The sequence below is a fragment of the Gymnoscopelus microlampas genome (genome assembly GCF_963454915.1).
Source record: "Gymnoscopelus microlampas genome assembly, chromosome: 9".
NCBI lineage: Eukaryota > Metazoa > Chordata > Actinopteri > Myctophiformes > Myctophidae > Gymnoscopelus > Gymnoscopelus microlampas.
Genome location: NC_139946.1, coordinates 47,763,445 through 47,778,224, shown reverse-complemented (window position 1 = coordinate 47,778,224; position 14,780 = coordinate 47,763,445). Strand labels below are relative to the sequence as shown.

At 48.4% G+C, this 14,780-nt stretch overlaps 1 protein-coding gene across 3 annotated transcripts in view; it reads right to left on the bottom strand.

The window, feature by feature from the left end:
• Positions 1-2,265: 2,265 nt before the first annotated feature.
• The window catches only part of nhsa (Nance-Horan syndrome a (congenital cataracts and dental anomalies)), a 115,861-nt gene continuing 103,346 nt past the window's right edge, over positions 2,266-14,780 (bottom strand). For all 3 annotated transcript variants that reach the window (XM_084067579.1, XM_084067580.1, XM_084067581.1), the window contains 6 exons: positions 13,901-14,099; positions 10,833-10,964; positions 9,449-9,951; positions 6,087-8,676; positions 5,232-5,361; positions 2,266-5,012 (listed from right to left, as the gene is read on the bottom strand). In XM_084067579.1, the coding sequence (XP_083923705.1) occupies positions 4,313-5,012; positions 5,232-5,361; positions 6,087-8,676; positions 9,449-9,951; positions 10,833-10,964; positions 13,901-14,099 (4,254 nt within the window). In that variant the 3' untranslated portion in view covers positions 2,266-4,312. The remainder of the gene's footprint in view (positions 5,013-5,231; positions 5,362-6,086; positions 8,677-9,448; positions 9,952-10,832; positions 10,965-13,900; positions 14,100-14,780) is intronic.

The window sequence follows — 14,780 nt, the reverse complement described above, 5'->3', positions numbered from 1 at the left end:
AGTCCTTATGTTATTATTTTTTTAAGCTTATACTTATTATATATATATATATATATATTCAAAAAACAGCTTCTTAGAGTGGTCTCAAGTTTAGTGAGATGCTTGTTGTGTTGTGTATATTTCTCTTAAAGCCAGAAATCTTTAAAAGTCGACATGTACCTATAGTATAAGAAAAACGGAGAGCTGCACATGGAAGCGCCATCGGAAGATTCCTGTGGGCCAATAATAGTATGGCTCCATAGACACTGAACAGACAGTGAAGGTTGCATAATGGTTTCGAGTGCCATCGCTTTGAATGAGACTGTGGTCTAGTGGTTCTCAACCTGAGGTCCAAAGGACCCCCAACACAGGTCCTTGAGGGGGCTCCAACTAAGGGGTCCCCCAGCTAGTCGATTGATCGTTAGGAACCAAATGGTCCCTCATGGGTCTGCAAATTACTCAGAGAGAGTACAAATGGACCCTAACGGGTATGTAGCTCAGCGAGTGTGCAAATGGAACCCAATGGACCCCAACGTGTGTGTAACTCAGAGAGGGCGCAAATCCCTCTCAGAGTTAAATTTACACTGAGGATTTTGCAGTTCATATCTACCCAGCATAGTATCAAACTATATATCAAACTATGCTGGTAGCATCCTTAACCAACACAGACTTGTTTGTCTCCTCCATACTGTTAGCTTATTGTGATCGCTTCTCATCGTTGAATGACAGTAAATATGAGTGGTTTCTCTCACTCAAGTCCTCAGAGAGAGCCCCAGTGTCTTAAATAGTAAAGTTCTAACATTAATGTCTCATTAGATCATCTTTATATACAAAATAAGTCTCTGAATAGAATATTATGCTATTTATAAAATACCTGTTATTTCATGTTATACTCTCTCTCTCTCTCATCAAGTGATTTCATATAATATAGGGGGGTTAGCCGAGAGACGTAAGCCATACACAGGTTTCTAGTTTGACCGTTTCATTTGTCGTATGACCACAGAAGTACACGTGAAACACTCACCAGGTTAAGTGTTGGTGGTGGGGGCAGAAAAAGGGGGCATTTGGTATTAACAGCAAACAGCAAATGTCAAGTCCTCCGATACGTTAAATACTTCAATGTTTTCACCACTGACAGTGTTGTGGCACCTCACCACCAACACACACCTCCACTTTCATCAGTCCAGACTCCAAAATCACCTCTACACACTCAAAACCAGAAGCGTTACTTTCTCTCTTTACACTCTCAGAATTAAAGCCGCGATCCGTAGGTTTTATGTCCCCTCTAGACGGATACAGAGGTATAACTGCAAACTCTTCCAACACCTAGGATTCAAATCCAGGCTCTCCCGTGTGGGATGACCACCAAACCGCAAACCGATGACCATCTACCGCTCAAGCAAGACGCATAATCCACGCTTGGCCTGGGGAGATTTTTGGATCTATGAGCTTCACGCAGTACTACATGTCAACCAGTAGGGTGTCCTACCCGGCACCAGGGTCTTAAATGGAAGAGTAAGTTGACATTGCAGCTTTTAAAGTAACACTCCGGGTTTTGTTGTGTATGTGTTTTTGGACACGACGGAAAGATCCCGAAGGAATGTCGGTCGGTGTTTTCCAAGACGCTTTGCGACATACTTGCGACATAAGCCTTCGGGGTCGCACGCCCAAAAATAACCAATCTACGATGCTCGTAGATCGTCTATTTTCGGCGCGTGACACCATCGTACAGCTGATAAGCCGCGACACACATTTATGTCAAATCAAACCGATTCTCTCTGACGATCAAAATAAAATAAAGGCCTCTCCGATCCTCTCCTGCACTTTCCTCTGTCCTGCCGCTTTAATGACGATACTGGAACACATCACACTCAACACACAGCTACAAAACCACCACATTGTTCCCCATATATTATAACTCTATGGTTGTTCCACGTTGTAACCACCGCCATTCTTTATCCACCTCTGTTCTCCTCTGTCTCCCCTCCTTTTAATCTGTAATCTCCTTGCTTTTTAACACTTTTAATCTCTTTTATTAAAAACTTTTCTTTGTCTCAATGCCTTTGTCACTTCGTTGTCTCTTGATTGTCAACTTTTTCCTCTAGATGCTGGCAGTCTCTGCTCTTAATAAAGATGTACTGTACTTAATGTATCATTTTAAACACATTAAAAACCCTGGCGTCCCTATTTTGGGCATGCCATTATAGCCGAAGATTCTCTAACATTTTTGTCAATTTGCCCCCCGCCCCCCCCCCCCCCACCCAATGTTCCAAATGTTTCAAAAATAAAATAGCAGATATACAAGCTCAATGTTTCGTGAGCTTGTATATTGTGTTGTATATTGGCTATTTTCACCATTTTTTAAAACTTTATAAAATATGTATAAAATAGGGCTTAAGTGGTTTAATACAATGTTCAAGTGAATCTAATTATGTTCAGATCTCTCGACCTTGTTGTTTTGTTTTTGCTGTTAAATCATGTTCTGCATGCTTATACCGAGGGACTTACAAAGTCAAATATATGAACACATCACATCACATCACATTAGATGCTGTAAGTATCTCTATCCAGCAATAGGAATGGATGTATATATATCGTAGCTTCACAGTTTTAATCCTGTATGTTGTGTCTTTCACAGTGTTAGTCTTGAAATTCTGTTCTGGAGTATCAAAATAAACTGGTTACTGGATTATTATCAAATTGCTACAGAGTTTCTCAAGCTACTCAGCACGGCAAAAACAAAAAAGGTACAAATTGGGTTTTCTAAACGCACAGGTATTCACAGAATACATGCAGTAAATATATACGTTTCTACTTTTTCAAAAAGGTATTCGATAAAAAATATTAAATTCGTGGCAGTTAATCGCTAATTTACGTAGAAAGATTTAACAGCAGAACGCCTTGGCAAATCTCATGAGTATGTTTGTGAAGACATACATACAACGAGTTGTATAGTAAATAGCTCGTCCCTGGATGACAAAAAATACAATTTGTAAGAAATCCAGGGATCCATGGCAGATAGACTGGTAAACTATGGTACTTCTCAGGTAAGAAGTGGACCTTGGGTAAATTCATGTTAAGTCTTATCACCCATTCCACTGATTATCATATCAGGGATACTCTCTAGATTAGAAGAAGTGAAGTGCAAAAGATGGGTAGTAAGTAACCTAATCGCTTCCGAAAGAACAGACCGTTTCAGCGTTTTGACTGGTCTGTCCATTACTGTTCCCTTCTTATTAAAATCCTCCTACTACCTGCATTTCCCCCACGTCTTAAATACAGTACAGTTTAGACGTATTAGGAGGCTGCGTTTCAGTAAACAAACGAGTGGAAAAAAGAGATAGATGTAAAATATTCAAGTTGTCTCCTTCGATCGGAGCTGACGTGCGTTTTGTGGCGTTTTGTGGAATGCGGTATGTGCTGTACGCCATTGGTTCTCAAAGTGGGGTCCGCGGACCCCCCAGGGGTCCTTGGCGGGGTTCCAGGGGGTCCCCAGAGTGGCACTGAGTGCTGCGCTAGGCTATTTTTGAAAAATCGAGAAAATTTGTACAAACCTTTGAATATATATCTTTTTTTTAAGCGAACAATTGCAACTCAAATATTTGCTTCTGGGGGGTCCCTGGAACAACACATTTTGAGATGGGGGTCCGCGGCCAAATACATGTCATTTTGGGGGGTCCTTGACATGAAAAAGTTTGAGAACCACTGCTGTACGTCATCGATGTGAACGTGTGTTTTTACTACAGCGGGTGAAACTATAAATGTGCTGGTTACGTTACGTACGTGTTCCTTTCACATGAAAGTCAATACACATACAGTATGAACAGAATATCATCGCTGTCGGGGGTAGAAACCCTGTATGTCCAAAACCGTTACTTTTCAAGAAAAGGGGAGAAAAAAATAACCTGTGCTCACAACCAATGCAACGTGTTGTGAGCTTGTAGATGAGCTAATGTTTTGCTACTCTTATGCGACTCTGTTGTACGATGTACGATGAAGTAGGGCATTAATTGACTAAAAAACATTAAAAGTTCAAATATCGGACAGACAAGGTTTCTGCCCGACAGCGACGATATATTCAAACGCGAGTAAGATTGTTAAAAAAACACCTCAAGGAACCTCAAGTACATTTTAAGGGACACGTTCTCCTTCTCGTGACACGTGAGTCAACGTACTGCGTTCCATGAAGCGCTATAAGCCTCGGTTCAAATATTACTCATTACTCATGAATGCTTTGAGTAGTTTTGCTCGTTTTCTATCAAACCGTTGAGATCAAACCTCTCTGTGAAAAGGCTAGAGAACAGCTTAGCAGGTCGGTGGATCGTCTTAAGTCCTACGTGAGCGACGGCCGGTGGTCGTCGTGCGGGCTCCCGTCCGAGTTCTCCGTCTCGCCCTCCGAGATGGCCTGCATGGGCGCCGTGTAGACCCGGCCGCGCGCGCCGTAGCGGCTGCTGTTGGCCGGCGGCGGGATCCGGGAGCGGCCCTGTCGGGAGGCGGCGGAGGACGACCCGTGGTAGACCTTGGGGGAGTAGCTCTCGCCGTTGGCGACTTTAGGGTAGTAGTGGTTGTTGGGGACCAGGTCGGGCATCGCCGGCACCACGGGCGACGAGGAGGGCGACGACTCTTCCGACGACTGGCCCCCGCCGCAGGGACCGTCTCCTCCCGCCGCCGCCGCCGCCAGCCAGTCGGCGGGCGACTTGGGCGCCACGGGGCTCTTGAGGATCTCGGCGGCGGACATGCGGTAGCTGTGCTCCGAGCGGCTGCCCTTCCTCAGCAGCAGCAGCTTGAACTCCTCGTTGGAGGTGCTGGACTTCTTGGCGCTCCGGTAGATGTTGCCGGGGGACTTCTGCGGCTGCTGGCCGGTCGGCGTCATCGGCGAGGAGGCCGGGGAGGGGGAGGCGGCGGGGGCGGCGCCGTTGCCGTTGCCCGGTGGCGGCGTGGCGGGAGCTAGCCCCGACGACGCGGAGCTGCTGAGGCGGTTCTTGGCGCTCATCTCTCCGGAATCCTTTCTGCCCAACACTTTCCTTTTGGACCTGGAGCGGGACAAGAAAGGGTGAATCTTTTCATTGTTCTTACATTTTTTTAATTACTTTTTTATTACTTTTACTTGTAACAGAGTATTTCTTCATTATAGAAAAAAAAACCTGACAAAGTAGTAATTTATGAAACAACATAAAAAGATGATATTTGGACATAATAGTAAAAGGTTTATGCCCAACAGTGGTGATCTGCAACCTGTGGCGTTCACCTACCTGTGTATCATGGCAAACAGGTCCTCGGTGGTCCGTGTTTTGGTGGGGGACAGAAAGACATTGTCATTGTCCTCTGCTGGGGCGTCCTCACTCGGAGGAGGGGACATGGCAGTGTCACTGGCTGTAGATTCTGTTTAAATTAAGTTTAGTATTGTTTTTAATAATGATATTTAACAACATAATGTAGTAAACTCTCAGTTACCCAATAAAAAAAGGTATGGGCCTGGTTAACGTTAAATCTTAATATGCTGAACCACAAACCAAGGCAGTAGTCTTGGTGTAGTCGTGGACTCAGGCTGAAATTGAACTGAAAGTCAGCCTACTATCACCTTATGAATATATCAAGGATTTAAAGGATTGTCCAGTAGACTTGATGTACTGTAACAGTGTCTTTACATGTCTAAAGAAAATTATCAAACGACTGCAGTTGATTCAGAACTCTGCTGCTCAAGTACTTACTATTTCCAAGAAAGCTGATCACATCTTTCCAGTTCTTAGATATTTAACACTGGCTCCCTGTCTTTCAAATAATGAATCCTTCAAAGTCATCCATATCACCCATCCCATGACCAAAACATTTATTTTAAAACAAAATTACAGACGCCAGAGGGTTAATGATTTCAAAATACCATTGTTAGTTTATAAAGCTATAATGGTTTAATTAATTTATTTAATCTTTTATCTATTCTCTTCTATTACATTTCATTTAAATGTAGTGTGTCTAGTGTTTTGTGTAAAGCAATTTGAATGACCTGGTTGATTTGTGCTATACAAATAAACTTGCCTTGCCCTGATGATATACATGGAAACATCACATATGTTAAGAGTGAATGTCACAGTAATGCGTTAGATTACCTGTAATGCAGTACTCCTCTCTGTCGGGTGTGGATCCGTCCTTGCTGTCTCGTGAGCCACTGCTGGTGGAAACCCCTGATGACTCGTATCCCATGTCTCTGTCACCGACATCGCTGATCGCTTGTGACGTCTCCGGCTGATAGCCGGAGGCGGGCCCTTTGTCCAGACCGTCACATCTCTTGGCCGCGTCGTCATCGTGCTGAACGGGAGGAGAGCCCAGAGCGTCGCTCAGACACCACGACGAAGGCTCCTCGTCCGACGGCTCGGGCCTCGGCGGCGCGGAAGAGTCCGACTCAAAGGCGGTCGCTCCTCCGGGGGACAGGGGACGACTCACCTCCGAGTCCTCCAAGGACACCTCTCCTTCCTGGGGGAAGGAGAAGGAGGAGGAGGCCGTCTCGGCGAGGAGGTCTGTGCCGTCGAGGCAGAAATCCTGTTCCGATCTCTTATCTGACTGCAGTCTGAATTCCGTGGCGCTCTCCAGAGCGTCTCCTGGAGCCTGTCCGTCCTGTTTGCTCCTCGCCTCGCTAGCCGCCACGCATGCGGGCGCCTCCTCCTCGGCGAGGAAGAGCGACTCACAGAACTCTGAGGAGGCGCTGTGAGGATACGACCTGTAGAGCTGTGGAGAAGCTTTGAAATCCAGCGACCTGCTGGCGGAGAGCGCGGCGTCCGGGTTCACAGCGGGACACGCGGCTCTGCCGTCCGCGCCGACTATGTCGCGGCCGCATTCGGGTTCCTTGCTGATGGAGCGGAGCTGGACGGCGTGCAGCACCGTGGGGGTGATGGCCATGAAGCGGACCCCCCCAGACACCTCGGAGGAAGGTGACGACAACGCCGCCTTCTTCTTGGCCGCGACCGTGGGTTTGCTCTGGTGCGGCAGGTGCACGACGTGGTTCCTGTGAACCGACGGCGTCTTGGCGCCGACGTCCTGAAGGGCGCTCAGGTCCAGGTGGGTGGGGGGGATGATGGGCAGCTCCAGGTCTCTCTTGGTGGAGGCGGCGGACCCGCTGGAGGAGAGCGACGACTTCCTCTCCGGGACTTTGGGCTTCCTCTTGCCGCCCGGCGTCGGCGACAGCGGGCCGACGGGGAAGAAGGCGGCGGGGAAGCAGGAGGTGGGGGTCTCCGATTGGCTGGAGTAGCCGCTGGACGGGGACGCGAGGCCCGCCAGCTTCTCGGGGGACGCCAGCTTGAACTCCCCCACGCCGCCCTCCCCCACGGAGGAGGAGGAGGGCAGCGAGGGCGTGGTGGCCCTGGAGCCCGACTGCGAGGTCTGCGACTCGGAGCAGCACTCCCCCTGGGACCTGACGCACTCCACCACCGTGGTGCCCGTGGCCGTGCTGGAGTTGGACAGCGAGCGGTACGGGTCGCTGTTGGACTTCAGGTCGTTGAGGAGCCACAGGTCGGCGTAGTCCGACTGCACGGCCCCTTCGTCCTTGAACGAGTGCGTGTCCATGGAGCCGAACAGGCCCATGTTGTTGTCGGGAAGCTCGGCCCACGCCTCCCCCGACTTCCTGCCCAGGAACAGGGTCTCCTGGGTGTGGCCGTGGCGGCCCCCCCCCGGGGAGGAGCCTCCCGCCAGGTTCAGCTGCAGCTTCCTCTCGATGGCGGACAGGGGCAGCGTCTGCCCGCAGCATATCTTTGGTTCCTTCTGCTCGGGGAGGAGGTCCGAGATCTGCCTCAGGGACGAGCTCCTCTGAGGAGGAGAGGGCTTGGCCCGGGGCTTCCTCAGGGAGAGGCAGCGGCGGCTGAGGGTGTCCATGCTCATACCGCCCAGGTCGGTGGGGGTGTGGCTGCAGTCGTGGCCGGCGGCAGCGTCGTAGTGATTATACGTGAAGCTTCTGCTCTCTTTGAGACCGCAGTCAAAGTGCATGGAGGTGTAGTACCCCTCGGTGTCCACCGAGTAGTGCGAGACGGCGTCCGCCTTCTCCGAGCGTGACGGCGTCGTGTCGGAGTAGCTGCTCTCGTAGGTGGCCATGCTGGTGAAGCTGGGGCAGCCCAGGCTGCCCTCCGCCTCCCGGCTGGGCTCGGGGCTGAAGTCCAGGGGGCGGGGCGGGTCCGGGTGCGGCGGGTAGCTCCACTCGCCGTCGCTGGCCGTGCTCACGCCGGCGTCCTCCAGCAGGTCCATGGCGGCGGAGGAGAAGGAGCCCGCCCGCTGGCTCCTCATGCCGCCGTGGTAGGGGTCGTCGTTGGCGCCGCCGCCGAGGTGGCACGCGGCGGCGTTCAGCGACAGCTCCGAGTCGCAGTGGGAGGAGCCGGTGAGCGGCGAGGGCGAGGCGGGGCACGGGGGCATCAGCATGGTCTCCGAGGTCTGCGAGGGGCACGTGGAGCTGCTGCCGCTCCAGTTCCCGCTGGACGACTGGTGGTCGTCCTTGTGGTCCATCATCAGGCCCTGGCCCACCAGGTGGCCCACCCCGCCGGCCTGCCCCCCGGAGACGGAGGAGTGCACAGGGCTGCTGAAGGTGTCTGAGCTGGACGAGATCTCGCAGCAGCTCCCCATCATGTCGGCCGCCCCCCCCCGGCCCAGAGGCAGACGCGACCGGCCCCTCTCCATCCAGCCGCCGTGCTCCGGCTGGCGGGCTCCGTGGGGCGCCGTCTGGTAGGGCGAAAGTTAAAGTCGACGATTAATTGTCACGCGAATAATTGCGATTAACGATTTCATTGTGTGTTTGTCCATTGAACATTGTAACATACGAAGCCTTTTAGGCTTCATAATCAGAAATTGCACAGGGCAGATATGACAAATAACGTAATAATGTACAATAAGAAATTATTGACATTTCATATTTTTTATAAAAGTAAAAAATCACACCCTGTGTGAAGGAAGCGGTGCCTTTGATGAGTGGCCTCCTGGTGGCGCTATAATAGGGCAATGTTGAAAGGGTGGCATTTGTGGCCTCAACGTAGTGCAAATATGCGTGCAAAGTTTCACCCCAATCGGACGCTGCATTCATGATTTGCAACATTTTGGCCTCCTGGTGGCGCTATAACAGGGCAATGTGAAAAGGGGGACAATTCTTCCTGGGCCTAGTGGGAATATGCGTGGAAAGTTTCACGGAAATTGCACACTGCGTTCATGTGGTTTGTATGTGTTGCTTCTCGTGCTCATCCGGACGGACGGACGGACGGACATAACACACAGACACGGTCAAATGTAGAGCGGCTGGCACCGCTAAAAAGCAGAAATAGCAGATCTACAAGCTTACAACACGTCACAAAGTCACGAAGTGACGCGTTGTAAGCTTGTAGATCTGCTATTTCTGCTTTTTTTTAAGCATGGAAACGAGCATGACGATTATGCTCAAATAATTGAGATCATCTCAAATAATTGCGATGAGGCGATCACGTAATAATTGCGACAGGCCTACCTGGTCGTCCGTGCTCCCTTCCTCGTCCTTCAGCTCGGCGGGGACGCCGGACAGGAAGTCGTCCTCCGTGTCGAAGCGGGACAGCTCCTCGTCGTCTTCGTCGTCGTCGCTGTTGTTGTCGCGCCGCAGCCGGGACTCGTCGGCCGCCAGGCGTCCGCCGCTGCCCTCTCGGGGCAGGCTCCGGGATCGCAGGCGCAGCGCGCCCGCCGCCGTGCCGTTGAACATGGTGGCGTCCCCGGGCGTCAGGGAGGAGATGTTGCCCGCCGAGTAGGACAGGGACAGGGGCAGGGACAGGGAGGCGCCCTGCAGGAGGCCTCTCTGGGCTCGGATCCTCCTCCGAGAAGGAGCGCCGGAGGAGGAGGGGATCAGGAAGTCCTCCGTCTGGCAGCCCGAGTCCTTGGTGCTGCTGAGCCGGCTGGCCAGGTCCTCGCTGCAGGCCGTGGTGTCCAGGCTGGCATGGACGATCACCGTCCGCTCTCTGGAGCCCGGAGAGTCATCAGAGTCTGGACCCAGGACAGAGGAAAGAGTGAATAAAAACACATAAAGCACCAGTGGTGGAAAAAAGTACTCACATTTCTTACTTAAGTTAAAGTATCAATACTGCAATATGGAAATACTCTGTTACATGTAAAAGTCCGGAATTCAAAATGTACAAAAAGTATTGGCATCATAATTTACTTAAAGTGCATGCAAGCGACTGTGGTGAGGTCACGCCACCTACACGTGTGTGTGGGGTGGACACGCTGCATTTGTATGATTGAATTTGTGTTTATTATGTACTTGTATATATTAGTATAATGGATGTTAGGAAAAAAAATAATATTAGGTATCGGGAATCGGAATCGTTAGGCACCGGAATCGTTAAGAGGGAATCGGTAAGGAATCGGAACCGTTAAAACCGTTAAAAAAACGAGTCCCAACCCTAATCGCGACACATTGTGAGCTTGTAGATCGGCTATTTTCAAATGGCCGAAATGTATATAGGGCTGAAGTAGTTTTGTAATAATAATGAAAATCTACAAAGTAACTAGTAACTAAAGTTTTCAAATAATTGTAGTGGAGCAACAGTACAATATTTGCCTCTGAGATGTAGTGGAGTAGAAGTAAAAGTACAGAACATTGGAAATACTCCAGTAAAGTAGAAATACCTCAAAATTGTACTAAGGCAAGGCAAGGCAAGGCACGGGCTACATATCAAGGTTGTGCACTCTGCGTATGTCACATAATGCTTATAAAAAATCTGAATAACATGTCACATGTACTGTACGACCTCCACAGACATTCACAAACACCCAGACAATAATACCTATACATTCCAGTGTGAGTGTCAGACTGTCAGATAGCATATCATATCACGTGTGTGTTGGTTGACATACATACATACCTAAGTCTCGCTGCACCTGTCTGGGAATGCCGGCCACGGTCTTCCGCCTCCTCAGCTTCCGTCTCCTCTGAAGCACCGACTGCGAGTGGACCAGCGAGCAGCGGACACTGGCGTCTCTGTCAAAGCCCAGCCCTGCGAAAAAGGACACAAGGGGGACATCTGAGGACGCTTTGTTTCAGACCGGCGGATCGACTGCCACCCTACCATTCCCTCTCGGGTTCAAGTCTCCGAGGGGGAAACCCCCGTTGACGGGAAAGTCTGTTGAGGTGATACGATAGATTCCTCGAAAAAGTGCACAGTAAATTCCTCAGTGTGAATTCAACTGTGTGTAACTCTGAGAGTGTACAAATGTAACCGAATTACATTCACACAGCTCTCAGAGTTCAATTAAGAATTTAGCGGTGTAGCAGTTAACGATGGCAAATATCCGGCATGTATGAGTCACTGCCACAATTAAAAGGCAGAGAAAAAGCCTAGCCTTGACTCATTATGTACTCATCTGAACAGGATGCCTTGGATGTCTGAATTGCATGTTCAACGTGCACACAGCAAAATACGAAAACGGATTTAACTCGCCGAGTTAAATGAACACTTTGGATTTTTTTCCTTTCTGTATAGATAGAATACAAGGCAAACAAGACAAAGACAAGCGATATATACCCTGGTAGAAGACCTCACAAACACAAAACGCTCACACGGTATATTCAGCAAAGCAGCGCTGTCCCGCATGCCGATCTATCTATCCAGCCTGGAAGACACATATATGTCCTCTTACCTTCCTCCTCCCTCTCTCTCTCTCTCTCTCTCTCTCTGGCCGAGGCAGGGCTGTGAATGTTTGTCCTTTCTTTCTTGTTTATGATGAATCCCCCTCGCAGCGCTCCATGACTAGCATGTGATCGGAGAGGAGGCCAGGCTTTTTTCCAGCAACCCCAAGGATAAATGACTGCACTTTTCTTTGAACAAATGTTTCTCAACTCATCTCTGACTCAAACCACGGCCCGGTGGGACAGACAGACAGACCTCCTTTGACTCAGTGTGGGAGTGGGAGTTAAGTAAGATCGGGGGCCAGGCCAGCTCGGATGGGGGACTAATTGGCATTCATGTGGCAGCACCTTGCCTCTTTCTGCAGCCCGCAGACACACACAGAAAGCGTCCAACCATCGGGAAGTTAATTGGGGCACAAAGCATGACTTGCACATTCAGAGTGGAACTCTCCCAGACAATGTTAACACAGTATGTTATGCTTTTTTTTTGCACTAGTTTAAGCTTCTTGTTAGCAATGGAGGTCTGTAGATTAAATTAGTTGAGGGCTGAATAGCAACAAATCTGCCTCAAATAGTTCGGTTCAGTTCAGTTCTGTGTGGGACTGGGAACAATACAGCAATTAGAAATTCTTCCAAAAAAAAAAACTCCTTTAAAGAGTCTGGCAAGTTATGTGTTTTTGTGAACATAAAGCAGTTTTTTTGTTAAAAGGTTATAGCGCCATATTCTGATAGTAACTATTGCTATAGAGTGCTTGTTCAGTAACAGGGGTCTCTCCATCTCTATTTCACTTGTTTATCCTTTGACCCGGTGTTAGTTCTCTCTCCTGACTGGATACAATTGGTATCCTGACCTGACATTGTATTTTCTGTTTATCAAAGAGCTGGAGAGACATGGGAGACTCCTGTTACTGAACAAACACTCTATAGCAATGATTACTATCAGAATATACTGTAGAGCTATTTAACACTTATTTTAACAAATACAAATCACACCCCCTTTAACCCATTAAGACCGGGAAAGAATCTGTCTTTTTTAGATTTCTTTGGCTATTAAAAAATAGCAGATATACAAGCTCAAAGCATGGCACTTGGTGCGCTCTGAGCTTGTAGATCTGCTATTTTTGAAAAATCGTGAAAATTTGAGCAAATCTTTGAATATATATATATTTTTAAAGCAAACATTTGTTACTCAAATCTTTGCTTCTGGGCGGATTCTACAAATGTCTTCTCGGTGCCACGCTATGAGCTTGTAGATCTGCTAATTTTGAATAGCCCAAAGAAATCTTAAAATTACACAGATGCGTTCTCTGTCTGAAAGGGTTAACAGTAATAGGAGTAACAGTGCTAAACCTAAGCCTATAGGTGAAGGTCCCCTAACCTTTCTCTGAACCACACTTGCTGAAGGAAACCGCTCAAACCTGTATTTAATCTCCAGTGAAAGATCAGGCGGGAGTATCGTCTGTTATCAAGTCAGCGGATAAACACGTCTGAAGATTAGAGGAGAGACACATCCCAAAAACTACTTGAACCACTTGGCCCATTCAAACTGGGAACGCATCTCCGTCATTTTTAGATTTCTTTGGCTATTCAAAAATAGCAGATCTACAAGCTCATAACGTGGCACAGAGTGTCGCTCTATGAGCTTGTAGATCTGCTATTTATTTATTTTTATCGTGGAAGATTTGTGCAAATCTTATATACATTTTTTAAAGCGAACATTTCTAACTCAAATCTTTGCTTCTGGGGATTCTACAATGTCTTCTAAATCCTAACAATTTTTGTATGTGTATGTTGCTGTATCAGTGGTTTTCAAACTTTTTTTCAATGACAAGGACCCCCAAAATGATATGTATTTGGCTGCGAACCCCATCTCAAAATATTTACTTTGCTTCTAGACCCCCGGAAGCAAAGTTTCGAGATAAAAATGTTCGCTTTAAAAAATATATATTCAAAGATTTGCAAAAATGTTCAGGCTTTTAAAAAAATTGCAGATCTACAAGTAGCAAATCTACAAATCTGGACTTGCTTTAGCTTTTTTTCAGGATTTGAATCCTGAAGAGTAACAGTTTTGAACACCCCGACAGAGACGATTAGGCCACGCCCCCATTTGATACTAGTGTTTATCCCGAAGACCCCCAATCTACACTGTAAAACCCTCAGTGTTCAGTTCAGTGTAGAAATGGAACCAAAACGGACCCGTTACAGACCCCCAGAAGGGTCCATAATTTGGACCATTCATTGGGTGGTGGTTTTCCCCCCGCCCCTGGACCCCCATGTTGAAGTATCAGTGTTGTCATTATTTACCAGTGACGTTAATGGGGATGACACAGGAGGTGACGACCTGGGAGTGGTTCTTCATCCTCTCTTCGGGGGTGGGCAGCGGGAGGGCTCTGGTCCAGTTGGTCTGCTTGTCCAGGGTGGAGGGGACGTTGGGGACGGGACACTTAGAGCGCTGGCCCAGGGGGGGGGACACCGCCTCGCCGTCTGAGTCAGTGGGGACAGCCTGGAGGAACACATGGTGTTAAAGTTAGGGTGGTGGTTAGCGTTACATGAGAGGGGAATTAAAGGGTTAAAAGTCGTCAAAGCTCAGCTTAGGAGAGGGCGTGTGCCCGTGTGTCTGTGTGTCTGTGTGTGTGTGTGTGTGTGTGTGTGTGTGTGTGTGTGTGTGTGTGTGTGTGTGTGTGTGTGTGTGCGTGTGTGCCGTGTGTGTGTGTGTGTGCGTGTTCAAGACCAAAGGGTGCATAAAACCAATAGTCACTTCAAACGTATGACAACATTAGATCCAAACTCGTTAAATGGCTGCCTCGTTAAAAGGGATTTTCCTTAATACACAGTTTACATTCTTAGGTTGTCCTTTACGAGTGTTGAAGCTAATGTTGTTGTTGTTATAATAATATTATTTATTATAAGGTTCGTCAGTGTACACGTCACACACACGCCGTGACGCGCGCACACGCGCGCACACGCGCGCACACACGTCCACGGGCTGAGTTTGAAACCCACACACACTACATTTCACACAATGCATTGCGGCACCATAACAATAAGCATGCCAGAGTGAGGAGCCTCGGAAATGTCAAAGAAACATCCAGAAAGGTGAAGATTTCATGCATGGCAAAAAGACTAAAGAAACATAGAACAATACACCCGGGGAAAGAGAACAAAAGAAAAACGAGGGGAAAAA